A 26816-nucleotide genomic window follows, 5' to 3' on the forward strand; every position below is an offset into this window, starting at 1 on the left:
GAAAAATGAACTAATTTCCTCTATTCTATTCTATTAACCAACCGGACATGCGTAATGTCAATGCTCAACATCCTGTCCACGTGTCCCGGAAAACAAGTTGATTTGTTGTATATGTAAGAAGAAAAGAAGCCATGGAGGCGAAGGACCTTTACATCAAACCAGGTATGTTCTGTCCAATTTAATAGTTCTACTTTGTTTATTTAGCGAGAAAAGTTCGCTGACGATAGACATCAGTCTACTGCACCTGTGCTAGGGTGATAATGCAAGCTACTTTGAAGACAAGCTAGCTAGCAGTAACTATCAAACTACATTGCTCTCTTGCTAACAAAGTTGTCAAAACATCTTGAAGATGCGTTTGCGTAGACTTTATACTACCTCTTCACTTGAGTTATTTCCCCATATAATTTGAGCGTGACTACAGGTAACGTTATCACGTGATGTTGATCATGATTATAAACATAATCAGTTTTGTTGACCTGTCAGTACCGTCATGTTCATCTCAAGTTGGAAGTTTACATGCACTTAGGTTGGAGTCATTAAAACTCGTTTTTCAACCACTCCACAAATGTCTTGTTAGCAAACTATAGTTTTGGCAAGTCTGTTATGATATCTAGTTTGTGTATGACACAGGTAATTTTTCCAACAATTGTTTACAGACAGTTTATTACAAGTGAAGTAATCACAATTCCAGTGGGTCAGAAGTTTACATACACTAAGTTGACTGTGCCTTTAAACAGCTTGGAAAATTCCAGAAAATGATGTCATGGCTTTAGACGCTTTTGATTTGAATCAATTGGAGATGTACCTGTGGATGTATTTCAAGGTCTACCTTCAAACTCAGTGTCCCTTTAATTGACGTCATGGGAAAATCAAAAGAAATCAGCCAAGACCTCAGAGAGAAAATTGTAGACCTCCACAAGTCTGGTTCATCCTTGGGAGCAATTTCCAAATGCCCGCACGTACCACGTTCATCTGTACAATAGTACGCAAGTATAAACACCATGGGACCACGCAGTCGTCATACCGCTCAGGAAGGAGACGCGTTCTGTCCTAGAGATTAACGTACTTTGGTGCGAAAAGTGCAAATCAATCCCAGAAAAACAGTAAAAGAACCTTGTGAAGATGCTGGAGGAAACGGGTACAAAAGTATCTATATCCACAGTAAAACTAGTCCTATATTGACATAACCTGAAAGGTCACTCTGCAAGGAAAAAGCCACTGCTCCAAAACCGCCATAAAAAAGCCAGACTACGGTTTGCAACTGCACATGGGGACAAAGATGGTACTTTTTGGAGAAATGTCTGATTAAACAAAAATAGAACTGTTTGGCCATAATGACCATTGTTATGTTTGGAGGGAAAAGGGGGATGCTTGCAAGCCGAGGAACACCATCCCAACCGTGAAGCACGGGGTGGCAACAACATATTGTGGGGTGCATTGCTGCAGGAGGGACTGGTACACTTCACAAAATAGATTGCATCATGAGGAGGAAAATTGTGGATATATTGAATCAACATTTCAAGACAGTCAGGAATTTAAAGCTTGGTCGCAAATGGGTCTTCCAAATGGACAATGAATGACCCCAAGCATACTTCCAAGTTGTGGCAAAATGGCTTGAGGACAACAAAGTCAAGGTATTGGGAGTGGCCATCACAAAGCCCTGACCTCAAACCTATAGGTCATTTGTTGGCAGAACTGAAAAAGTGTGCGTGAGCAAGGAGGCATACGAACCTGACTCCGTTACACCAGCTCTGTCAGGAGGAATGGGCCAAAATTCACCCAACATATTGTGAGAACCTTATGGAAGGCTACCCAAAACATTTGACCCAAGTTAAATCATTTAAAGGCAATGCACCAAATGCTAATTGAGTGTATATAAACTTCTAACCCACTGGGAATGTGATTAAATAAATAAAAGCTTAAATAAATCCTTCTCTACTATTATTCTGACATTTCACATTCTTAAAATAAAGTGGTGATCTTAACTGACCTAAGACAGGGAATTTTTACGAGGCTTTACATGTCAGGAATTGTGAAACTGAGTTTAAACGTATTTGGCTAAGGTGTATGTAAACTTCAACTGTGTGTGTGTGTGCTAGCTGGTTAGTAAACGGTAGGTCTTTTAAAATAAAACCCTCTCTACCTCTGTTAAGGTAATCAGGAGCGGGGCTGGAATGACCCTCCACAGTTTTCCTATGGTTTGCAGACAGCAGCACAAGGTGCACCCAAGAGGACCCCTCTCAACAAGAGAGTGCCCCCACCTCAACTCACGGGATCCCCTTGTACGTTCTAGGCTTTGGCAGAGAATTGGACATTGTGCCTTGAATATGTTTTAAATTCCTTGATCTTTTGAGTACCTTGGTACTTTTGATGTTTACTCAGGGGGTTGTGAGATTGTCTTTCTGATGACTGTACTTTCCCCAGACTGTCAGAGCAGATAATGAATCATCCTGGTTCTATTTATCTACAGGTCCTGTCCCAGGAGATTTTCCTTCCCTAACAGCTCCAATGACTCCTCCTACCAACCCACTGGCCCCTCCATGTAGTATGAACACGCCCCCTCGTCCATGTCCTGTCGCAGCCCCTCCTCTTGGTGGGGTGATGATGATGGCCACACCTCCACCACCTTTCCCTGTGGTAGAGCACACAGACTCTGCCAGTAGCCAATCAGAAAATGAGCCAGATGTAGACGATGTAGTCACTCTTCTCAACTGGGCACTGACAGCTTGTAGACACACAGTCAAAGTAAGAATGATTTCTATAGCTCAAATTCCCAGCCACAGTTGACAAACCATTTACAAATTGCATGTTGTATCTATCTCTGTCATGGTTTTAGTGCACTGTTTTGAAATGACACTCACTGCTTTGCTAACCAAATTGCTGAATGTTTTACTTGTGCCCCTTGCAGAAACAGGTGTGTAATGATGTGGCAAAGCGTCTGAAGCTCTTTGAGGACATGTGGAAGTCTGGGAAGCTGTCACTTCCTGTTAGGAGAAGAATGAATGGACTGGTGCAAGGTAGGAGAACCTGTGTAGTTTGATAGATGAGGTCATATTTGTACGGATGAAAAATAAATCAGGGATGCAAACTGGTGACCTCTGTGATTCGTGTAGATCCGATGAGAAGTTTTTTTTGGGGGGGGCTGGATCACAACTGGCTGTATGCAATGGGGTAATGCGCGTTTGGAGCAATATTGACTGTGTCCAAGGCTCAGCCCATCGTTCACATAACAGAAAGCAACACGTCCCCTGAACGATAGCGAAGAGGTAGATGAGAAGCCTAACCACGGAGACGGGGGCGTGAAGGTGTTGACGTGTACTTCATGAGCTGTAACCGAAAAACAACTTGCATTTGGAAAGTTTGAAATTAAGGAGAAAGTGTGGTGGAACAAGTATTAGCATGGTTAAGTATCTTGCTAGCTGGATCGAATTCTCCGTTCGCTGGCCAGAGAAATGTTGAGCAAAATAAGACGACTTGCTAACTGATCAAATAATTGAGTTTATGGTGTGAAAATTAGCTGGCTAATAAAGTCAGATGAGCTAACCGAACCAATTTGTTATAGTATGAAATGGTATAAGTCTCCCTTTCCTCAAGTTATAACGCGTTAGTTGCTTACTGGACCCTGGCAATCTGTGTGAAAATTGAACTCGCTACTATCTGTGAACTAATGTTTTCCCTCTAGTTATGTGGTTAATGTTAATGAGAGAATTATGTGAAAATGAGGCGTTGCTTGTTAAACAAGTGGATTCAGGGATCGAGTGTAGCTGGGCCTGGCTTAAACAGGATGCCACTATAGAAGTGAAAGGAACACCACACATTTTCCGGGGGTATGCCAGGTGTACTCTCTGCAGAAAGTGTACAATGTAATAATGTGCAGTGTAGCCCAAATATATTGTTTTTGTTGTGTTGAATTTGACAGTATGTGTGTGATTTTAGGGGGGTTTATAACATTTTTTTTACTCTGTAAATGATTTTTTTGCACACATGTAGCCGTGTGTATTTGATCAATATCTACTATCGTGGCCACTATAATAGAGCAAAAATACAGTGGGGCAAAAAAGTATTTCGACAGCCACCAATTGTGCAAGTTCTCCCACTTAAAAAGATGAGGCCTGTAATTTTCATCATAGGTACACTTCAACTATGACAGACAAAATGAGAAAAAATCCAGAAAATCACATTGTAGGATTTTTTATGAATTTATTTGCAAATTGGAAAATAAGTATTTGGTCACCTACAAACAAGCAAGATTTCTGAATGAATGAAACAAAACATTCATTCACAAAAAATGAAACAAACAGGCATTCTATTTCTACTTTAAGATGTTTTTCCCCCCCAAGTGCAATATTTAGATGTGTGTGTGTGGTCACAAGTGTTCTATTATAAAGGCTGTCATGGCTAACTGCAATATTAGTGTATTGTTGTTTTTTTCTCTCTCAAGACTTGAGTGTCATTTGCAGTAAAGTCTAGGCAACAAATAACATTGGATTGCTTTCTTTTATTGATTTATTTTTTAGCTGTGAGGTTCAAATTAACCACTTATTTTACACAACAGAGACTGATCATGTAGATCATATTCTTTGTTGTTTAATTAGTTAAAAGCTGCAGTTCCCCCCCCCCCAGCAGGGATTTTTCTTTGTGTGTTTCAGTGCAACAACAAAAAACTGTCACCTTTTTTGGTCCCTCAGCAGTTTGCATCTCTGATTTTAAATGGGTCACCCACCATTTTTATATGAAGCAAATGTTCAAATGACCTAACCACATCTCTGATGCTCCTGTCTTTATGCTCCTGTCAGAGTTGAAGAGTTGTAACTGGGACGCTGCTGATGAGATCCACCGGGCTCTGATAGTGGACCATGTTAACGAGGTCGGTCAGTGGATGGTGGGGGTCAAGCGTCTCATCGCTGAAACACGCAACTTAAACCCAGACCTCCTGCACACACAGGAAGTAGAGCAGAGTCTAGACACCAGCAGCACTGCTAACTCTGACTAAATCAATAATGACACTTTTCTATTAGGTTGTGGAACCATGAGGACTCACGGTCGTCCATGTGAAAAGCCATTGAAATTCAACTTTTAGGCTTACTCTCTCTTTTGCTTTCGTATGTGGAGATTCCACATATTTTGACATGGTTTTCCTGTAATTATTCAATATGCATATACATTTTTTGGGACTTTTTTTAATGAATTGCATTTGATTGCAGTGTATTGCTATTACCGAGCTCCACCAATTCTGACAATACAAAGATGCCTTTATCCCTGTTTTATGTCGATCGTTTACGTTTGATACAGCCTTTCCCCTATTGTGTCTTGTTTGGTTAAAGTGCTTATATCAGAAGTGTCAGTAATGGAACATTTTATTTGGATCGTTCTCTCCTCAAAATACTCTATAACCTCCCTTGGACAGCCTTGTAAACATTATTTTACTGGAGCTAAGATTGCTTTAATTGTACACAAGGTCCAATGTATTTTTCCTGGTTTAGCCTACAGTTTTCAATGACTTATCATCCCCCATGTACATAATCATAAAAGCAATAAGAATGTTTTAAAGACTGTGGTCTGCTTCTGTTGACGGTGGCATTGCATTACATGTGTATCATACACGATGAGACCAAATAAAGCTGATTTGTGGTGGAAGTATTCCATTTTAAAAAATGTTTTAAAAAAAAAAGATATAATGTATTTTTATATGGCAGTAGGTTCATGTCATGAACTGTTATTTATATCGGTTTTGTAGTTGAGGATTTGTAGTTGCAATGAGGATGTTCCATTCTTCCAGATTTTCTGACTTGTCTACCTCCGTGGACACAGATGCAAGTAGAAGCCACCACAAGGTGGTGTCTTAAGGCTTGACTTTTCACCGATGACAGTGTTGTGGCTATGATAACTAGAGAAACTTGGGCACTTTATAGGAAGGGTTACACAAGATTTTATGCCTTAAATTTTATAGCGCTAGAGGACTAGCCACCATGAATGAGGCGTGGCTTTGTTTTGATCGTCCAAGGCCTGTGACAACACTTTTATTGTTGCTAAGTGAGACTGTAATTGATGTGAACTCATTATGGATAATGTCATCATCACATTATCCATTATTGTCCCAGTCTACCCATAAAAGATTAGATCATGTTGGAGTAAAGTTTGAATGTTTCCAATTAAGTCATGGAGCCATCTGAATCTCCTCTCCTTTTGTCATTGTTGTAGAAAAGTGGGTTTAAATGAGGAGAGCTTTTCCTCTCATGGCATAGTTTATTCAGCTCTCCTGTGTTTGGGTTTACAGCTGCTGATTTGAATAATACAGTATGTCTGGGAGAGCTTGGGTTGTATATCGGGAGAGAGTGGGGTTGCAGGGTTGAGATTTTTCTGTAGAATCTGTGTTTACTAATTCCCACACTGTATCTCTCTGGCACTGGGGGTAGGGCTGGTGTAGGGCTATAATCATGTTACCGGTCTTCCTGGGAGCTGCAGGCCAACACTTCTCACTGACATCAGCTCTACATTACCTGTACTGTGTACACGTTAACAATAGCGTCTGCTTTGCGTACTGTAGTAAACTCTGACTAATCATGTAAGGCTGGCAGTATAACAGCTCTGGCAGCAAGTGTTGTCACAATGCCATTTGCCAAACTCACTCCATGTGTGTTTATTTGGTGAAAACATTGACATAAGAAATACGGGGAAGTGAACTTGAATTGAACGAAAGGAATGTGGATTTACCGTGTTGATTTGAACAAATACTGTGTAGTCTACAGTGCAAGCAGACACTTGCTGGGGAGGTTGAGAAATTATCTTGTGTTGTTTTAAGTGGAAATCTGTAGTTGGTACATTTTTATTTTTTAGACTTTTTAAAATTAATGATATGTACTCTTTTGATTCGTGAAGGAAAGAACTTATGAGCTTAGTTGTCCTACCCCATCAGAACCCAAAGTATAAGCTTGTTTTTAAATCTAAACAAACACGGTACACCCGCAACTATAATGTTGATATCATGGACGGTCTGTCCGTGTCTCCAAAGCTCTGACAAGGATTTTGAGAGTGGTTACATTATTCCAGCCCCATCCCTCAGCTGTTTGCCAAATCAGTGGCTGGGTGCCACGTTGTTATTGTTCAAACTGCGGATTGCTGCTTTAATGCACACATCACACCATACCGGTGCATCACAACTCAAGTCCTGAGAAGCTAGTTGCGATTGGCTGTTGTGTCGGATGTTTTCTCACCCAAGCAATCGTGTATTGAAAGGTGAAACACCGTCCTCGGATTAGCGCTTATGTTTCCTGATTCTTCTCCTGATTACTTGGGGGGGGGGGGGGGGGTGTTTTCATTCCAGAAAGTTAACTTGTGTCACACATTCCAAAATCTTGGCAAATGTGAACGCGTTAACATGGTCTGACACAGTTCCATCTACAAGCAGTTTCATTCCAGAGGTAACTGATTCTATTTGTTTGCGTCTTGCCAAGATCTTAGGTCTCCACTGTGTTTTTTTTTTTTTTTTTTAGGTCTACCACCTACAGTATATGATCAACTGTTGTAAACGTTCCCTTTTTATCTCTTTAGAAAATGCTAATCTTTGTTATCTGTTCAACAGTTCTGTGTGTTAAATGTGTTCCAACAGTTTTTTTATTTTATTTGCACTGTTTCTTGTAGCGGGAGATGCCGTGTGTCAAATGTATTACAGCATTCACAACACAGCTCAATCAGCCTCACAGTCACAGCCCGTCTATACGGTCATCATTTACTACTAGGCAAAACAACCCAAAACAAACTGCAAATGCAGTCAACGAGCTTGTAGAGTCACAAGCTTGATTTAAATCATTGCGCACTAGGAATATGACTGATTTTGCCCAAATACTTGACGACTTCACATGAGGGGGGGGGGGTATGAAAACCACCTCAAATACAAGACAACATTCTATAGTCGCTTCATATGAAACAATTTTGATCTCAAATCCAAAACACTGGAGTATAGAGCCCCAAAAAATAAATTATCCTTCACTGTCCAAATACATATGGTGGGAGTGTATCTTCACTGACAAATAGCTTCAAGCAGAAGGGGTACTATACCACACTTCCTTAGAGAGGAACAGACCGGGCTCCACAGGCTAGTTTCACAGAAATCAATATTTCCTAAAACATGGGTGTCTGTCTCAAGAGACCTCTGTGTTTGAACAGGTGGTGGAGGAAAAGGAAATTGACAGGAAAGCCATCATTCTATTCCTGCGCGGCCCCATTTGGTTGTATATGTTAAGATACTGTGAGACTGATCATCTCACGCTGTTGCTGCTGTGAACTGGCTGAAAGGAGAACCGACACCCAATCACAGTAATCCTGCTGGGCTATTAAACGCCCTCTCTCCAGACATGAGTGGCAAAGCAACAGTCACTCTCTCCCGCTGTGGTGGTGACTGCTGAGGCCTCAATAAGCACTCATATACATAGCCCTAGCAGCACTAATACACTTCCAATCGCTTTATTGCTACATCTCACTTTTGAATGTAGACAGATGGTTGCAATCTTAGGGCCTCTCTTACGCTACGCTACTTTGCCGACACAAACTAGGTCCAGGAAAGCTACTCGGGTAAAGAGACACGATTTAGATAGAAATCTCACTATAAGCGACGTCTCCCACACTACCACTGATTCAGAGGGGTTGGTTTAAATGTGGGAGACACATCTCGGGTTGAATGCATACAGTTGTACAACTGACTAGGTGTCCACCTTTCCCTTTCCCAGTAATTACACCAATTACCCTTTTAAAGGGACACTTCCCGGATTTTGGCAATGAGACCCTTGATCTACTTCCCCAGAGAACCATTTTTAAGTCTCTGTGTGTTAAGGACGTTGGAGGTAGTGTCCCTAGCCAATGCTAACTAGCGTTAGCACAAGGACTGGAAGTGTATGGGTATGGTCTAGTGTGCTTGCAGATACCCATAGACTTGCAGTCATTGTGCAGCGCTAGTTAGCCATTTCTTTAGAACTGCACGCAGGATTTTAAAATATCCACACATTTGCCAATCATTGCATGTATCAACTGTGCAATATGGTTTAGATGAGAAGCACCTGTGCAGTTTGAATTGCTATCCTCACTTGGTTTGTCTATATTGTATTTACAGTATGCTAATAGGTGCACACATGAAGCAGGAATGTAGCTTTGGCCACACCACATCCAAGGCTGATGTTGAAGAGCGAGATCTCACGAGACATATTTTAATCATGTAAATCCACCCTTCTTACGCCCATTTTATACTTTTCTCTCTCTCCTGTTTTTCCATGAGGTGAGAACTCGTGAATGAACGTGTCCAGCATCACATAATGTGTATCCAAATCAAAGGTTGCCGCAGTCAGTTGTTTCATTCAGATGAATTTGTGATGATTATTAAGACTTCAGATTGCAGATTCAGACTTGAGTGTCCTGGCCAGGCAATACATAGTAACTTTACCGCAATTTATGCCAAGAGAATTGTGTGTATCCATTCCTCACCCCCAATAATGGCACCCGTTGATGGATTAATGAATGCTCCAGGTTTAAGAACAACACAAGGCAGGAAGAAAGAATTTAATTTTCACAAGACGATAGATACTTTATGTAAGATTGAGGTGCAGCCTTGAAATTGAATAGCTTTTCCTGTTGGTGACATTCAGTGTTTAACCTTGTAAAAACAAAACGATGTGACCTCTAAGAAAACATATCACCCTTGATAAAAAGTGAAGTCAACCTTCCTGTCTCAAGTACTGTCTCGACTCTGTATGTATTAACCAAACTTTTTTGAATATCACAAACGAAAGATACTATCACTCAGTTTAGCTATGCGGTCACATATCTGTACAGAGGAATGAGCTGGTTTAGAGTACCAACTGTGGATGGCAGTTTCTACAGACACAAGCCAGAAGGGAATTAGATCTCTCTGCAATTGACCTCGGTGTAGTGTGTTTATTGTTCCGGACACATATGGCGGGTATGAGGAATTTGAGACGAAGGTCCTGGATCCATTTCCACTGCAGGGGTGTGTGTTTTCATTGCTTTTCTTTTGTGATTGGAGAAGGTGTTGTGAACACATCACACACCATGGTGCTAGTCTGGTCTGGTTCCCATAGTCTGTTGCCAAACTCCCTGACATGCAACCAACCCAGCTAGCATATATGGTTCCTTGGAAGTTGTGGGAGCGTACGTTTTTGGCTTCCCATTGGTTCTAGGAACGAAGCCATAAGTTTCCTTACCAGTAAAATTGAACGTTTTGAGTGGTTCTCAGAACATTTTACTAGTTTCCTGAAAGTTTTCCTGAGAGGTTTTTTTAACGTTCTGAGAATGGAAATGAAAGGTTATTTTGAGTTTTTAAATAATTTCCTTAACTTTCACTGAATGTTTCAATAAGACTTGTATTAACACAGCTAGCTTAGGTTAACTGTTTTGAACTCCAAGCACAGATATGACATATTGAAATTAATTTCCTTAGGCATTAATCATGCAAACACACAAATTTTTTTGTGGCAGTGCATCAGTGAGATTCAAACCTATGATCTTCTGTTCTCTATACATGGATTTAGTCCATTGTGCCACATGGATAGCATGCCATGTTTTTTTTTTTACTAAGACTAAAATGAACAGTTATGTATATTAAAACAGACCCCATTTCAAAGGAAACAAGCACTCATTAAGATCAGGTGTGGTCAATTAGTGGGCGCGGCCAACACACTTAACAAGATAGAGGATAGAGAGAGTTTTGTTGACGCTGAGAACGGAATATATATGTTGTTCTTTGAACGTTACTAACGTATTAATGTTCTGAGAACATGACTTTAAATGGAAGAATGAGGAAACCTGCATAAAATGTTATGCTGATGTACTGAAATTCCCACAGAAGAAAGTTGTTTCTGAACATTCTCTGAACTATTTGAGGATATTCCCAATGTCAAACAAGTTGGAGAACGTTCCTGGAACATTACCAATGCAATTAATTGTAACTTATTTAATTTGAACTTTTAGGAAACGTTCTGTTAAAGTAATGAAACGCCAAGAAAATTGTTATTTTGTCAAATTCCTTAAATGTGCTGAGAATGTTCCAAAGCCAAGCAACTATCCTGCACCATTCCCAGAATGTTGTGGGAAGGTTGTATGCAAAATAACCACAGGACAACACGTGCTCACCGAGCATAGGATTCTCAGAATGTTATGTGCTACCAGGGAATACCCCTTTTAACACACTTGTATCAAACACACACTGTACACATTTACCAAAGCCAATCAAGTTTTATTTTAAATACCATACAAATATGATAAGACATTAAAAACACATACACCACGTGGCCAAAAATATGTGACCACCCCTTCAAATTAGTGGATTTGGCTATTTTCAGCCACACCCATTGCTGACGGGTGTATAAAGTCGAGCACACAGCCATGAAATCTCCATAGACAAACATTGGCAGTAGAATGGCCTGTTCTGATGAGCTCAGTGACTTTCGACGTGGCACCGTCATATGATGCCACCTTTCCAACAAGTCAGTTTGTCGCATTTCTGCCCTTCTAGAGCTGCCCCGGTCAACTGTGGGTGTTGTTATTGTAAAGTGGAAACATTTAGGAGCAACAGTGGCTTAGCTGTGAAGTGGTAGGCCACATAAACTCACAGAATGGGAACGCAGAGTGCTGAAGCGCGTAGCGCGTAAACATCGTCTGCCCTTGGTTACCGAATTCCAAACTGCCTCTGGAAGCAACGTCAGCACAATAACTGTCATGGAATGGTTTCCATGGCTGAGCAGCTGCACACAAGCCTAAGATCACCATGTGCAATGCCAAGCATCGGCTGGAGTAGTGTAAAGCTCACCGCCATTGGACTCTGGAGCAGTGGAAACTTGTTCTCTGGAGTGATGAATCACGCTTCACCATCTGACGAATCTGGGTTTGGCGGATGCCAGGAGAACGCTACCTGCTCCAAAGCATAGTGCTAACTGTAAGTTTGGTGGAGGAGGAATAATGGTCTGGGGCTGCTTTTCATAGTTCGGGCTAGGCCCCTTAGTTCCAGTGAAGGGAAATCTTAACGCTACAGCATTCAATGACATTCTAAACGATTCTGTTCTTACAACTTTGTGGCAAACATTTGGGGAAGGCCGTTTCCTGTCTCAGCATGACGATGCCCCCAGTGCACAAAGCTAGGTCAATACAGAAATGGTTTGTCAAGATCTGTGTGGAAGAACTTGACTGGCCTGCACAGAGCCCTGACCTCAACCCCATTGAACACCTTTGGGATGAATAGGAACGCAGACTGCGAGCCAGGCCTAATCGGCCAACATCAGTGCCCGACTTCACTAATGCTCTTGTGGCTGAATGTAAGCAAGTCCCCACAGCAATGTTCCAACATCTAGTGGGAAGTCTTCCCAGAAGACTGAATGCTGTTGTAGCACCAAAGGGGGGACCAACTCCATATTAATGTCCATGATTTTGGAATGAATTGTTCCACTTACTTTTGGCCATGTAGTGTAGACACACACTTTTCATTCACAGTCACCACTGACTACAGTATGTCACACAAGTTAAGTCACACATTTTGTACAATACAGTATATGCATGGGTCTTACATTTTAAGTATTATTTTCTTCCTTCCCAATTACATCATGACTTTGTCATCTCAGAGAGGTGCAGGGTCACTTACAATAAATATAAATGTAATTTTTTTTAACTCATTTTAAATGCAGCACATACTGTACACTGCCTTGCAAAGTATTCATCCCCTTTGGCATTTTTTATATTTTATTGCATTACAACCTGTAATTAAAATAGATTTTTGTAGTAGTCCAAATTGGTGAAGTGAAATGAAAAAAGTAACTTGTTTCAAAAAATTCAAAACAGAAAAAACAGAAAAGTGGTGCATGCATATGTATACACCCCCTTTGCTATGAAGCCCCTAAATAAGATCTGGTGCAACCAATTATCTTCAGAAGTCACATAATTAGTTAGATTGCACACAGGTGGACTTTATTTAAGTGTCACATGATCTCAGTATATATACACCTGTTCTGAAAGGCCCCCGAGTCTGCAACACCAGTAAGCAAGGGGCACCACCAAGCAAGCGGCACCATGAAGACCAAGGAGCTCTCCAAACAGGTCAGGGACAAAGTTGTGGAGAAGTACAGATCAGGGTTGGGCTATAAAAAAATATCAGAAACTTTGAACATCCCACAGAGCACCATTAAATCCATAATTAAAAATGGAAAGAATATGGCACAACAACAAACCTGCCAAAAGAGGGCCACCCACCAAAACTCACAGACCTGGCAAGGACGGCATTAATCAGAGAGGCAACAAAGTGACCAAAGATTACCCTGAAGGAGCTGCAAAGCTCCACAGCTGAAATTGGAGTATCTGTCTATAGGACCACTTTAAGCCGTACGCTCCACGAGCTGTGCTTTATGGAAGAGTGGCCAGAAAAGAAGAAAATAAGCAAATGTTTGGTTTTCGCCAAAAGGCATGTGGGAGACTCCCCAAACATATGGAAGAAGGCACTCTGGTCAGATGAGAATAAAATTGAGCTTTTTGGCCATCAAGGAAAACGCTATGTCTGGTGCAAACCCAACACCTCTCATCACCCCGAGAATACTATCCCCACAGCGAAGCATGGTGGTGGCAGCATTATGCTGAGGATGTCTTTCATCGGCAGGGACTAGGAAACTGATCAGAATTGAAGGAATGATGGATCCCGCTAAATACAGGGAAATTCTTGACGGAAACCTGTTTCAGTCTTCAAGAGATTTAAGACTGGGACAGAGGTTCACCTTCCAGTAGGACAATGGCCTTAAGCATATTGCAAAAGCAACACTCAAGTGATTTAAGGGAAAACATTTAAATGTCTTGGAAGTCAAAGTCCAGACCTCATTCCAATTGAGAATCTGTCTGATGACTTAAAGATTTCTGGACACCAGCGGAAGCCATCCAACTTGAAGGAGCTGGAGCAGTTTTGCCTTGAAGAATGGGAAAAAATCCCAGTGGCTAGACGTGACAAGCTTATAGAGACAAACCCTAAGAGACTTGCAGCTGTAATTGGGCAGTGAATAGTTATGCACGCTCAAGTTTTCAGTTTTTTGTGTCTTATTTCTTGTTTGTTTCACAATAAAAAATATTTAGCATCTTCAGAGTGGTAGGCATGTTGTATAAATCAGATGATACAACCCCCCCCAAAAAAACACAATTTAATTCCAAGTTGTAAGGCAACAAAATAGGAAAAATGCCATTGGGGGTGAATACTTTTGCAAGCCACTGTATCGGAGGCAATGTCAAAGATGTCCATGACTGCAGTATGTAGACAACTACATAATGTTGATAATTGTGGAATGGGGACTGTGCCCCTGGCCTGAAGATGGAGAACATGTTGATCATGGCCTATCAGGAGAATTTATGAAAATATTCCCACAGTCTTGTCTCCGTGTTGTAGAGGGAATGTGAAAGGGTTTCGAGATACATATAGCCTACGTACTTGCTGTACATTGCAAACATAGCTATTGTTGGTATTTATTACAGAAGTTACAGCGAGTTCTTTTGTCACTTTTCACAGATCAAAACGTTATAATTTATAACACAATGATTGTTACAAAGGATTGGGTTCGTTCATTACATGATATTTTAGTGACATAAAAAATTCATCTGTTACAAGTTGCTTACTCTTTTGGGGACCATTTCAGTACATTCTCATGTGCCAAATTAGTTAAATGACTCCTCTTAGCTGAATTAGTTAAATCAGTGGCTTCCAAACTGTGGGGCAGTCGGCAGAGGGGGAGGGGGCATGTCAGCTAACATTTTTGTATTAGGGGGCCCTGAGTGAAAAAATTTGGGGATTCCTCACAGCTGTATCAGTTAAATGGCTCCTCCTCACAGAAGTAGAAATATACTGAACAAAAATATTAAAGCAACATGCATCAATTTCAGTGAATTTACTGAGTTACCGTTCATATAAGGAAATTAGTCAATTGAAATAAATTCATTAGGTCCTAATCTATGGATTTCAAATGACTGGGCAGGGGCGCAGCCATGGGTGGGCCTGGGTGGTTATAGGCCCACCCACTTGGGAGCCATGCCCAGCCAATCAGAATGAGTTTTCCCTCACAAAAGTGCTTTATTAAAGCCAGAAATAATCCTGAGTGTCATCAGCTGTCCAAGGGGTTGATCTCAGACAATCCCGCAGGTGAAGAAGCCGAATATGGATGTCCTGGGCTGGCGTGGTTACACATGGTCTGCGGTTGTAAGGCCGTTTGGACGTACTGCAAAATTCTCTAAAACCACGTTGGAGATGGCTTATGGTAGACATTAAACATTAAATTATTACATTAAATTATCTGGCAACAACTCTGGAGGACATTCCTGCATTCAGCATGCCAATTGCACGCTCCTTCAAAACTTGAGACATCTGTGGCACTGTGTTGTGTGACAAAACTGCACATTGTAGAGTGACTTTTTATTGTCTCCAGCACAAGGTGCACCTGTGTAATGAGCGTGCTGTTTAATCTGCTTCTTGATATGTGACACCTGTCAGGTGGGTGGATTATCCTGGCAAAGGAGAAATGCTCACTAAGAGGGATGTAAACAAATGTGTGTTTTTGGGGGGGGGGGGAATAAGCTTTTTGTGCAAATATCAAATTTCTGGGATCTTTTATTTCAGCTCATGAAACATGGGACCAACAGTTTACATGTTGTGTTTATATTATTGTTGAGTATAGAATACCATTTGGTCAGTGTCCTCTCTGCCACACCTTCTTCTCTATTCCGGCCCATGTGGACAATGGTTGTGGTCAGGTCAGCCTTCATTTCTGCTCTATTTCACCATACAGTTACAGTACATTGCAGTTTGGCACCAGTGCTAGTGACACCAGCTTTGTCAGTTCCACTCCTCTGACCTCATGTGGTTGGGTATGCACTGACAGACGTAGTGGCTGTAGTAGAAGCCAGTTGGACAGCTCTTGTGTGGCTTTCTGCAGGGCAGCCGGTAACAGCTTGGTGGAGGGGAAGAGAAACCGATAGAACAGTTGGTTTTACGCAATGTACTGTAGATTCAACTCAACTGTGACCCACTTGCATGACCCTGTGTGTGTAGGCGAGTTGTGTGTGTGATCTCGGACCAATCCCCATTGTCTCATTGATAAAACATGCTCTAACTCTTTCCGCTGTTTGGATAGAACATAAAACATAATTTTTAATCTCTCGCAAGAGGGGAATTCTGTGCTTTCTGGAAAGTCTGGTTTCTACATTCCAAAGAAATGTGGCAGGTGCCTTTCCTCGTTTATCCAGATTCATTGTAAAGGGCCGTAAACAGGATATGAATTCTCACGCTGGAGTAGTTCTTCACATTAATGTCTTGTCATTATCCGGAAGTGTGAAATAATATTTGTATAACTATCATCACGTTTGAACAGATTCCCCTGAAATACATATTGCTCATGATACAGTATCTGGATTCAGACTTCACACTGAGTTTTGAGTTTTGTCTATTTAATTCCTCTCGGTCTCCTCTTTAAGTGGAACAGGTTGTGTGTTGCTCTTGCCAAATTAAAATAACCTGTAGCTATAGCAGTTATAGCTTTTGTACTATGTGTTCCCAAGTTGTCACACGTAGGTCAACCGCGTATTATTACTTCGACCCGCATCATAGTTCAGGGAATAGTTTTCAAGAAATGGCAATGGGGATGTCCACCGGTGTCATGAGGCCTAATGAAATGTGAAGTGTTTGAACTTTCACCCTCTTCTGTTGTGCTGTCTGTGTTTTAGAGTCAATTGTTTTACCTGCAATTGTGTGCGTTGAACCTCTTGCCTTGCAGCAGGCAGGTGTGAGGACTCTCCCTGCACTTGCACAGGCACGTCTCTGGGTTCAGAGGCTGACTACGGGGGCACTCTGCCCGGCACACACAGCCACACAGATCTGGGTCCCAGCGTTGGTTGGGTGGGCAGGTCCCTGGGCCGGGCTGGTCCTCACAGAGACACTCACAGGACTCTTGGTCTAGACGCCAGCCTGGCCCACAGCTGGCCTCCGTCAGACCGTTCTGACACACACACTCACAGCTGTCCTCATCCAGGACTTTGTTGGGGCCACACAGCTCCAGCAAGGCTGACTCCAGGGGCTCTGCAACAGATGGTGGAGAGGAGAGAGGATAGTTAGTGTCACTTCTTGACCTCTAGACAGACATGTGGTTTACTACATTTCACTTCAATGCGGCGAGGCATTATATCATTCTCATTTACCAACTCCCTGACCTATGGGCTACAGTATCTCTCAGTGTTGGCAAACGGAAACGACTGTACTGGGTTTGTATGGGTATGAGCTAGTTTAACTTACCTAGCTCTCTCTCTGAGAAGGAGCTTGTGTCCATGGGAACACACAGGCAGCTGGTGGGGTCCCAGACCAGTCCTGTACTGCAGGGAACATCTGGCGGGGAACACCTGGAGAGGGAAGGAGGGACACACAGGCCAGGATCAGATCAGAGGTCTTGGCTTAGGGGGACTGCTACTCTCACAAAGCATTCCTGTGAATGGGCTGGACACCATGGGCGGTCTGTGAGAGGGAACTGAATCCCCTGGCCCTCCTCCCTGCTGGCCTTGGCCTGGCAGACAGCCTACACACAGCCGTCTGGAGCAGTTAGGCTGGACACAGAAAGACGAGGAGAGAGCAGGGGGAAACATGGCCTCTTCTCCATGGCCTCAGTTCAAAAGCAAATGCACACGCAAAGCACTTGTGACGGAATAGCTGATGGTCTCGCTCATTCACTTGCATCGTCAGATGCTGGTCCACATAAAATAGGATTAGATGGAATGGTTTAGTATCCTTGGCTTAGTCAGTCAGCTATATTATTACATTGCATTAAAACTGGACGATATTGTTTAATATAAACCAAATACTGTATTCCTTAAAGGTCCAATGCAGCCATTTTTATCTCAATATCAAATAATTTCTGGGTAACAATTAAGTCCCTTACTGTGATTGTTTTCAATTAAAATTGTAAAAAGAATTAACAAAATACATTTTCTGGGAGTGGTTACAGTTGTTGGCAAGGCTTACGGCCCCATCGATGCGCACGCATAATTTTTGTGACGTCAGCCAACCCGTCCATATAAAACACAGGAAAACCCACATTTTTGACTGCACTGGGCCTTTAATAATAATGAAGTGTGTGCGTATGTGCGTGTGTGTGCGTGTGTGTGTGTGTGTGTGTGCGCACATTGTGTCTCGATCGGCAGCGTCAGAGGTTACGTCTTAAAGTGGACTAGTCCTCACTACTCACTCACACGGTGAGGTGAGCTGCAGTGGCCCTCCTGATGACGGAGTGCAGGGGCCTCTTGGAAAGACACTCACAGGACGTGTGGTTGACGAACGCCACCATCACCATAGAGCGGTCACGGTGAGACAACTCCACCAGCTGAGGCCACAGGGGGAAACAACACGGTGTCAATGACTAACATTTGGATTCGGCATCTATTGAATACAATGTTGTTACTAAAGCTGTGCCATTGGTACAACGCGGGTATAAGAGAGACTTGATGTAAAGTGTTACGCTGTACAGTAGGGTCATTTTAAAATGTTGAATGATATCTAGTTTGTCCTCCGCTGCTCACCGTCTTGTTGATGTAGATGTGGCTGGTGTTGGTGCAGTACAGACCCTCCTGGGGACAGCAGCCCCCACAGCGGTGCACAGACACACAGCGAGGCACGTAGAAGTGACTGGTGCTCTCCGGGTACTCCTTAGACACCTCCAGACACACCTCCCGAGGAGTACACATGGTACGCTGGATCTCCTCCAGAATGACTGGGGATGTATGGAGTGGCGTTAGCAGAGACAGGTTATCAGGGATGATATAATACAATATGCAGTTTAGCAGACGCTTTTATCCAAAGCGACTTGAGCGTGCGTACGTTTTACGTATGGGTGGTCCCAGCGGGAAACGAACCCGTGGCGTTGCAAGCACCATGCTCTACCGACTGAGCCACACAGGACCACCAAGGTCTAGAGAATAATATCTAATCCTGACTAATGTGGAATAGAATCGTTGGGAACATTCTGTTTTTGACCATCTTCAGCCACCCAGGTAATAATGTAGCTGCATTATTAGGCTATATTGCTGCGCTAATTGGTTGCAACCTCATCGACAGCATCCCCCACCTACAAATTTGGTTGGATTTGTAAAGGGCAATTTCCTTTTGGAAAGCCCATCCCAATAACTTAACCACAGAACCACACTGCCACCCACTAAGCCACATTGTGTAAGAGTAATGTCCATGTTTTAATAGATTGAATTCAACAAACAATTTCCTTTTTAGTGCAATTTCTGTTGTCGGATGATCACCGCAACAATGTGCAATTTGTCTCGGCAACAGAATATGAGGACAACAGACTGCAAATACTCAAAGAGAGGAGAATGAGAAAAGCTAACCCCTAATGATATTAACTTTTTAGACAACTTGGCGTCTGGCCAATAAACGTCTATTATATTGTCTGATGGAAGGACACAATAGGTGGCTTTGACTGTGTTTGCCCAGCTCTTTCATCTTGGGATTGGGATGTCTCTTGTAAAGTATCATTGTTTAATGTCTTCTAATTCAATCTGATGTTCTACTTTCTGCCACTGGTCGATTGTCCAGCATGACTGTTTGATTGTCCAGCGTGACTGTTTGATTGTCCAGTGTGACTGTTTGATTGTCCAGCGTGACTGTTTGATTGTCCAGCGTGACTGTTTGATTGTCCAGCGTGACTGTTTTTATTGTCCAGCGTAACTGTTTGATTGTCCAGCGTGACTGTTTGATTGTCCAGCGTGACTGTTTGATTGTCCAGCGTGACTGTTTGATTGTCCAGCGTGACTGTTTGATTGTCCAGCGTGACTGTTTGATTGTCCAGCGTGACTGTTTCCTTCATAAGACCTTTAGTCACTGGAGCTGACTGTTTGCTTAATTTTAGTCTGTGGATCTGATGTCCTTTCTTTGAATTGTTTCTGGCATCATTTCATAGAGGTTGGGGCTGGTCAATGAAAGGCAATGGAGCAAGATCAACAGTTTTGTAATGTGCCCTTTTTACAACTTTCTCTCAATGGCATCTGGAGGTCTGTTGTGTAAATGGGTGAACTGAGGCCAGGCCACCTCCTATCATTGTCCTTTAGGTTATAAGGGTCCACTCAGCCTTAATCAGTTCTCCAGTAGGGCCTATATCTTCTGTGGTGAGCTCTTGTGATCAGGAAGCAGACACAGCTAGTTTATACTAGAGCGCAGAGAGAGAGAACACTCAGTCTCTGATGAGTGGGGAGGGAAGAGTGAGGGGCCTCTTTAACTGTTAGGAAAACAAGAACAGGCTTTTCTCTCTCCTTTTTAACAACGACACACAGCTGTACTGCTCCCATCTGTGGGTTTGGGGGGGGGGGGGGGGGAGAAATGGGCTATCACGCTAGCAGTTCTCCCGTGTGAGATAGGCAGACAACGTTCTCTTTTATTTTTTTATATTTTTTTATTTAACCTTTATTTAACCAGGTAGGCTAGTTGAGAACAAGTTCTCATTTACAACTGCGACCTGGCCAAGATAAAGCATAGCAGTGTGAACAGACAACACAGAGTTACACATGGAGTAAATAATTAACAAGTCAATAACACAGTAGAAAAAAGAAAAAAAAGGGGAGTCTCTATACAAAGTGTGCAAAAGGCATGAGGAGGTAGGCGAATAATTACAATATTGCAGATTAACACTGGATTGATAAATGATCATGTACAGGTAGAGATATTGGTGTGCAAAAGAGCAGAAAAGTAAATAAATAAAAACTGTGGGGATGAGGTAGGTGAAAATGGGTGGGCTATTTACCAATAGATTATGTACAGCTGCAGCGATCGGTTAGCTGCTCAGATAGCTGATGTTTGAAGTTGGTGAGGGAGATAAAGGTCTCCAACTTCAGCGATTTTTGCAATTCGTTCCAGTCACAGGCAGCAGAGTACTGGAACGAGAGGCGGCCGAATGAGGTGTTGGCTTTAGGGATGATCAGTGAGATACACCTGCTGGAGCGCGTGCTACGGATGGGTGTTGCCATCGTGACCAGTGAACTGAGATAAGGCGGAGCTTTACCTAGCATGGCCTTGTAGACGACCTGGAGCCAGTGGGTCTTGTGACGAATATGTAGCGAGGGTCAGCCGACTAGAGCATACAAGTCGCAGTGGTGGGTAGTATAAGGTGCTTTAGTGACAAAACGGATGGCACTGCGATAAACTGCATCCAGTTTGCTGAGAAGAGTGTTGGAAGCAATTTTGTAGATGACATCGCCGAAGTCGAGGATCGGTAGGATAGTCAGTTTTACTAGGGTAAGCTTGGCAGCGTGAGTGAAGGAGGCTTTGTTATGGAATAGAAAGCCGACTCTTGATTTGATTTTCGATTGGAGATGTTTGATATGGGTCTGGAAGGAGAGTTTCTCAATTGGTGTTTGCTGTTGTTAGGGCCATTCGACTGTAGAGCCTTACCTTCAATTGTGCTGTCAGACTTGACCAGTGCCAGCTCCCTGGGCTTGCCCCAGGCCCAGATATCGTCTTCAGCATGGAGAGGAGGGGAGGTGCGCAAGGCTTTCCTACGTAGGCAGTGCTGCACCAGACTGTACTCTGGGTACAACAGCTCCACCAGCTCGTCCACATTGGAGACGGTGTCCAAACCACTAATACCTTCGCCAACCAGTGGGGCCTGATGAGGAATCGGGAAAATGAGCAATGAGAACATCAAATTCATATCGTTGATCTACCAAAATTCAGTTTATGTTGATCATCCACTGCAATATATTATGTAGAAAATAATATATAAAATGACACGGATAGGTATCTCAACATATAGAAAAAAACATGTTTTTAATAAAGACCATTTGATAATTCAGAACTGTCTGTAACTAAGTTGTAATCTGTCACTACTACGGTAAGAACCCTAAGGGCGTCACTGTAACATTATCACTGTCTGCCTCAGAGATCAACACCCACCAAGCAGCCTGGGTGCTACCTTGTCATTATCTCTTATGGAAACAAATGCTGTTATTTTTTCCCCCAGGTTGGTAATGCTAGACTGTCACTTCTGTCAGGGATGGAATGGAAACTGAGCCAGTATGGAGCACTGTGTCTGTCTGAGCCCAGGGAAAACAAAGCAACGCAAGATCATATTTTTTTCCATTGAGATCAGCCAAGTTCTTTCCTAGAGATAAGGAACAAGGTTATTATGTCTGTTACAATCAAAGGTCTCCATTTTCAGATGAAAGCCTTGAGTTCACTATCAGACATTTTCAAATATACGTTATAGGTCCTTCAGAAAGTATTCACACCCCATGACTTTTTCCACATGTGGTTGTTGTCACAGCCGGAATTGTCACTGGCCTACACACAATACCCCATAATGTCAAAGTGGAATAAGTTTTTTTATCTAAAAAAAAACAACATTTATTTTTTATTTTTACAAGTGAATTAAAACCAAATGAAATGCTGAAATGTCTGGAGTCAATAAGTATTCAATCTCTTTGTCACGGCAAGCCTAAATAAGTCCAGGAGTAAACATGTGCTTAAGTCACATAATAAGTTGCATGGTCTCTGTGTGCAATAACGGTGTTTAACATGATTTTTAATTGATTACCTCACATACTAGTATCTGTTCCTCAGTCAAGCAGTGAATTTCAAACACAGATTTAACCACAAAGACCAGGGATGTTCTCCAGTGCCTTGCAAAGAAGGGCAACTATTGGTAGATGGGTAAAAAAAATAAAAAGCAGACATAGAAAATGCCTTTGAGCATGGTGATATTATTAATTACACTTTGGATGGTGTATCAATACACCCAGTCACTACAAAGACACAGGTGTCCTTCCTAACTCAGTTTCCGGAGAGGAAGGAAACTGCTGGTGACTTTAAAACAGTTACAGAGTTGAATGGCTGTGATAGGAGAAAACTGAGGATGAATCAACAACATTGTCGTTACTCCACACTACTAACATAGATGACTGAGTGAAAAGAAGGAAGCATGTACAGATTAAAATATTTAAAAAAAACATGCATCCTGTTTGCAACAAGGTACTAAAGTAATGCTGCAAAAAATGTTGCAAAGCAATGAACTTTTTTTGTCCTGAATACAAAGTGTTATGTTTGGGGTAAATCCAATATAACACATTACTGAGTATCGCTCTCCATTTTCAAGCATAGTGGTGGCTGCATCATGTTATGGGTATGTGTGTAATCATTAAGGACGGGAGAGCATTAAATGGGATGGATTTAAGCTCAGGCAAAATCCTAGAGGAAACCTGGTTTAGTCTGCTTTCCACCACACACTGGGAGATGAATTCACCTTTCAGCAGGACAATAACCTAGAACACAAGGCCAAATCTACACTGGAGTTCCTTACCAAGAAGTCAGGGAATGTTGGCCGAGTTACAGTTTTGACTTAAATCTACTTGACAATCTATGGTAAGACCTGAAAATGGTTGTCTAGCAATGATGAACAACCAATTTGACAGAGCTTGAAGAATTTTTTAAAAGAATAATGGGCAAATGTACAATCCAGGTGTGAAAGCTCTTAAAGCTATTCAAATGCTGCAAAATGTGCTTTCTACAAGGTATTGACTCAGGGGTGTGAATGCTTATGTAAATTAGATGGTTCTGTATTTCAATTTCAATACATTTGCAAAAAAATCTAAAAAATATATTTTCACTTAGTCATTATGGGGTACTGTGTGTAGATGGGTGAGAATTATTTTTTTTAAATACTTTTTGAATTCAGGCTGTAGCACAAAAAAATGTGGAATAAGTCAAGGGGTTTGAATACTTTCTGTAGCTGCTTCTAACGTTGTTTATTATTCACATTTTGAACGTGGCCTTTTATGTAAGCCGCTTGTGTGATTTCGGTTCCACTGGACTTGCAAATGTCACCCCTTGTGGCTGACGGTAAGCTCCTGCTCAGATCACACAACATGAGGTCATCCCCTTGGCAACATGAGGTCATGGCTGACCAATAGATAAATGGTGTATACCTCCCACACGATCGATCGCTCAGGGTGAGTGTTTATCATCACACACAACCCATTGTCAGTTTACCTCACAATTTAAACAAGGTAGCCAACTCAATTGTAACCATCCCTAGTCACTTTTGCTATTCAACCTCACTCGTCTCCTTTTGTCCAAATTGACAGTCCCTCTCTCTCCATTCAACCTTTTCAACGGCAGACGTCTGTCTAAAGGTATTGCCTACTACCCGCCTCAATAGTGGAAGTAGACAGGTACAACATGACTAACTCATTCACCTTTAATGATGCACAATGTAGCCACAAGGCGAGGAGGATGTTTTATTGCCCAACTAAAGACACACCCGCTGTAGTGAAAGCACTGACGAGTAACAAGGAAACTGCCTGTCTCTTTTAAAAAAAACTATTGTGACAACTAATTTAATCAACACACTGATTTAGTCAATAACAGTAGTCTATTACCTTCACATGCCTATTTATTTCTGTACTGAAATCAGAGTTCTGAGCATAATGAAGGTTCATCGGGAAAAAGCCTCGTCTGGCCAATTCTTATCTGTACCGTACAATATGACACATCATCCAAAAGCAGCAGCGTGTTGTTTAGTTACTCACCTTTGTGTCCTCCTCACCCGGGTACTCATCATAGTCATAACCATGAGTGAGATTGGTGACATTGAGAATCCAAAGGACTAAAGATAATATCCACATGGTGTGTCTGGGATGAAAGGGGGAGCGGGAGGAGGACGAGGGGGAGATGATGAAGGATCAGCTAATGCCCCACAGTTGAACTCTCATCCCACAGAGCACAAGGATCTCCTCGTTCCTTAGCCAGGAACTGACCTTGAGATAAGATGAGCCCCGTAGAGTGCCTTTCAAACACAGCATTTTCCTCCAGGAAGTATTTTCTTTCACTTCGTACAACATGTAAGACCACTTTCATTGTTTCATTCCAAGTATTTCCATCGCTACTCCCTTGAGTTTCCCTCTGAAGGCTTTGTATTTGGAATCAGATCCTTGTAGATGATCTTAATCAGAAAAGAGGTGTAGAGTTTGAGAGGCCAGATTCCATAGGGGCTCCTGCAGGTCCAGATGGGGTGAGAGAGTGTAGGGTTGTGTCTGTCTCCAGTGAAGCCCGAGTACAGAGGAAGTGAGCGCAGACACATGTGACAGCAGGCAGGCTCCCTCGGCAGAGTGCCCTCCTTTCTCTCTCTCCCTTTCACTCTCTCTGTTTTGGGAGTAGCTGCCACCGCCTCTTCAGACTGGGAGTTAGTGTGTGTGTGTGAGCCTGTGCACCAGTGAGTACTGTTGTCTCTGATGCTTGGTGAGCACACTTTTTAAGGTGCTATATTTTCCATATCTACAGTATAATCTCTTATTTTCAAATGCTCACTCTGTATATTTCCCTGTAACATGCCGAGGCAATGTGCTTCTCCAGAAAGGTGTTCGTATCTGACTTGGCCTCTTCTCTTATCACCATACCACCTGGCCTCCTGCTTTTCAGGGTGGTCTACTGTACTGTTCTGTAAAGAGGGGAGAGCAGAAGCACTCATTCTATGATTCAATGCTATCGAAACATAACCTACCAAACTGCATGATCGCCCTTACTATTTGCTGTATGATTGTCTACTGTCCTCCTCGACCCTCCCAGTCTACAGTAAACTTTAGATATGTCATGCCTGTCTTTGCAAATCCCTGACATGGGTGTCAATGCTGGCATGGTGGTCTAGTGAGTGAATAGTCAGTCCAACTGTACAGCAATGTTTATTTTCATGGATGATTGAGCAGCAGGAGTTGTGGTCATTTGTACCTAAGTTGGTAGAACATAGTGCTTGTAAAGCCGGGGTAGTGGGTTTGATTCCTGGGACAACCCATATTTAAAAATGTACACATGCATTACTGTACATTGCTTTGGGTAAAAACATCTGCTAAATGGCATTTGTTTTTATTTTAGTAGTACAGATAGGGCTGTTTATGAGTTACTATGCTGTATGAAAGGATTTACACATTTTGAGTCATTGAATATGGCTATGCTGAGAAGTTGACTTCCCTGATTCCTTGGTACAGTCTTAGAAAAAAGGTTCCGAAAGTGTATTTCGGCTGTCCCGACAGAAGAATCATTTTTGGTTCCAGGTAGAACCCCTTTGGGTTCCATGTAGAACCCTCTGTGGAAAGGGTTCTACCTGAAACCCAAAAGGGGTTTTACCTGTAACCAAAAGGGTTCTACCTGGAACCAATAAGGGTTCTTCAAAGGGTTCTCCTATGGGGGCAGCCAAATAACCCTTTTAGGTTCTAGATAGAACTTTTTTCCCCCGAAGAGTGTATTGATGCAATGGTCTTTAATCAATATCTGCAAAGCAATCTCACATCTTACTTGTTGAATGCGGTTGTTTGAGTCCACCTAGTGTACAACTGCTATACATCTGTCGTCATCATGCTGCTGGCGTGGGGACAGCCAGCCAGGCAGCGAGTATGGCTTGGCTCTGGCCAGCCACAGTCATTACACTTAATGGGCTCAATCCTCTCAAGTAGGGCCATGTTTATCCCGCTCCTAATGAACATCTCCCCATCTACAATATCTGGCTAATTCAATTCTCCCACAGCCAAAACACTAATTTCCACCCAACAACTGCTCTGTTTCCCCCATTGTTTTCTCCCGGGTGATAGAGACTCACTGTAGCCTGGAGTTTTGTGTGTGTGTGTGTGCGTGTGTGTGTGTGTGTGTGTGTGTGTGTGTGTGTGTGTGTGGGGGGGGGTTGTTGTTTTCAAACTGAGACACACTCACATAACATACTGTATAACTGGAGCACAAGTGTTCTGTATATGAATTGTCTCTAAGTTGGAGTAAC

The 26816-nt window shown here is 42.4% G+C and overlaps 2 protein-coding genes across 2 annotated transcripts; one reads left to right on the top strand and one right to left on the bottom strand.

The window, feature by feature from the left end:
• The first annotated feature begins 76 nt into the window (after positions 1–76).
• LOC135550244 (steroid receptor RNA activator 1-like) lies at positions 77–5640 on the top strand. Its single transcript, XM_064980861.1, has 5 exons — positions 77–162; positions 2154–2282; positions 2471–2745; positions 2909–3017; positions 4797–5640. The coding sequence occupies exons 1-5, from the start codon at positions 132–134 to the stop codon at positions 4991–4993; spliced, it is 741 nt and encodes a 246-aa protein (XP_064836933.1). The 5' UTR covers positions 77–131; the 3' UTR covers positions 4994–5640.
• A 5581-nt stretch (positions 5641–11221) lies between these two features.
• LOC135550245 (vascular endothelial growth factor C-like) lies at positions 11222–25172 on the bottom strand. Its single transcript, XM_064980862.1, has 7 exons — positions 24583–25172; positions 21452–21665; positions 18580–18770; positions 18253–18383; positions 17306–17409; positions 16756–17092; positions 11222–15968 (listed from the first exon to the last, which is right to left on the bottom strand). Exons 1-7 carry the CDS (start codon positions 24676–24678, stop codon positions 15854–15856), a joined length of 1188 nt encoding a protein of 395 aa, XP_064836934.1. The 5' UTR covers positions 24679–25172; the 3' UTR covers positions 11222–15853.
• Positions 25173–26816: the final 1644 nt, after the last annotated feature.

The sequence above is a fragment of the Oncorhynchus masou genome, chromosome 12 (assembly GCF_036934945.1).
Source record: "Oncorhynchus masou masou isolate Uvic2021 chromosome 12, UVic_Omas_1.1, whole genome shotgun sequence".
Lineage (NCBI taxonomy): Eukaryota > Metazoa > Chordata > Actinopteri > Salmoniformes > Salmonidae > Oncorhynchus > Oncorhynchus masou.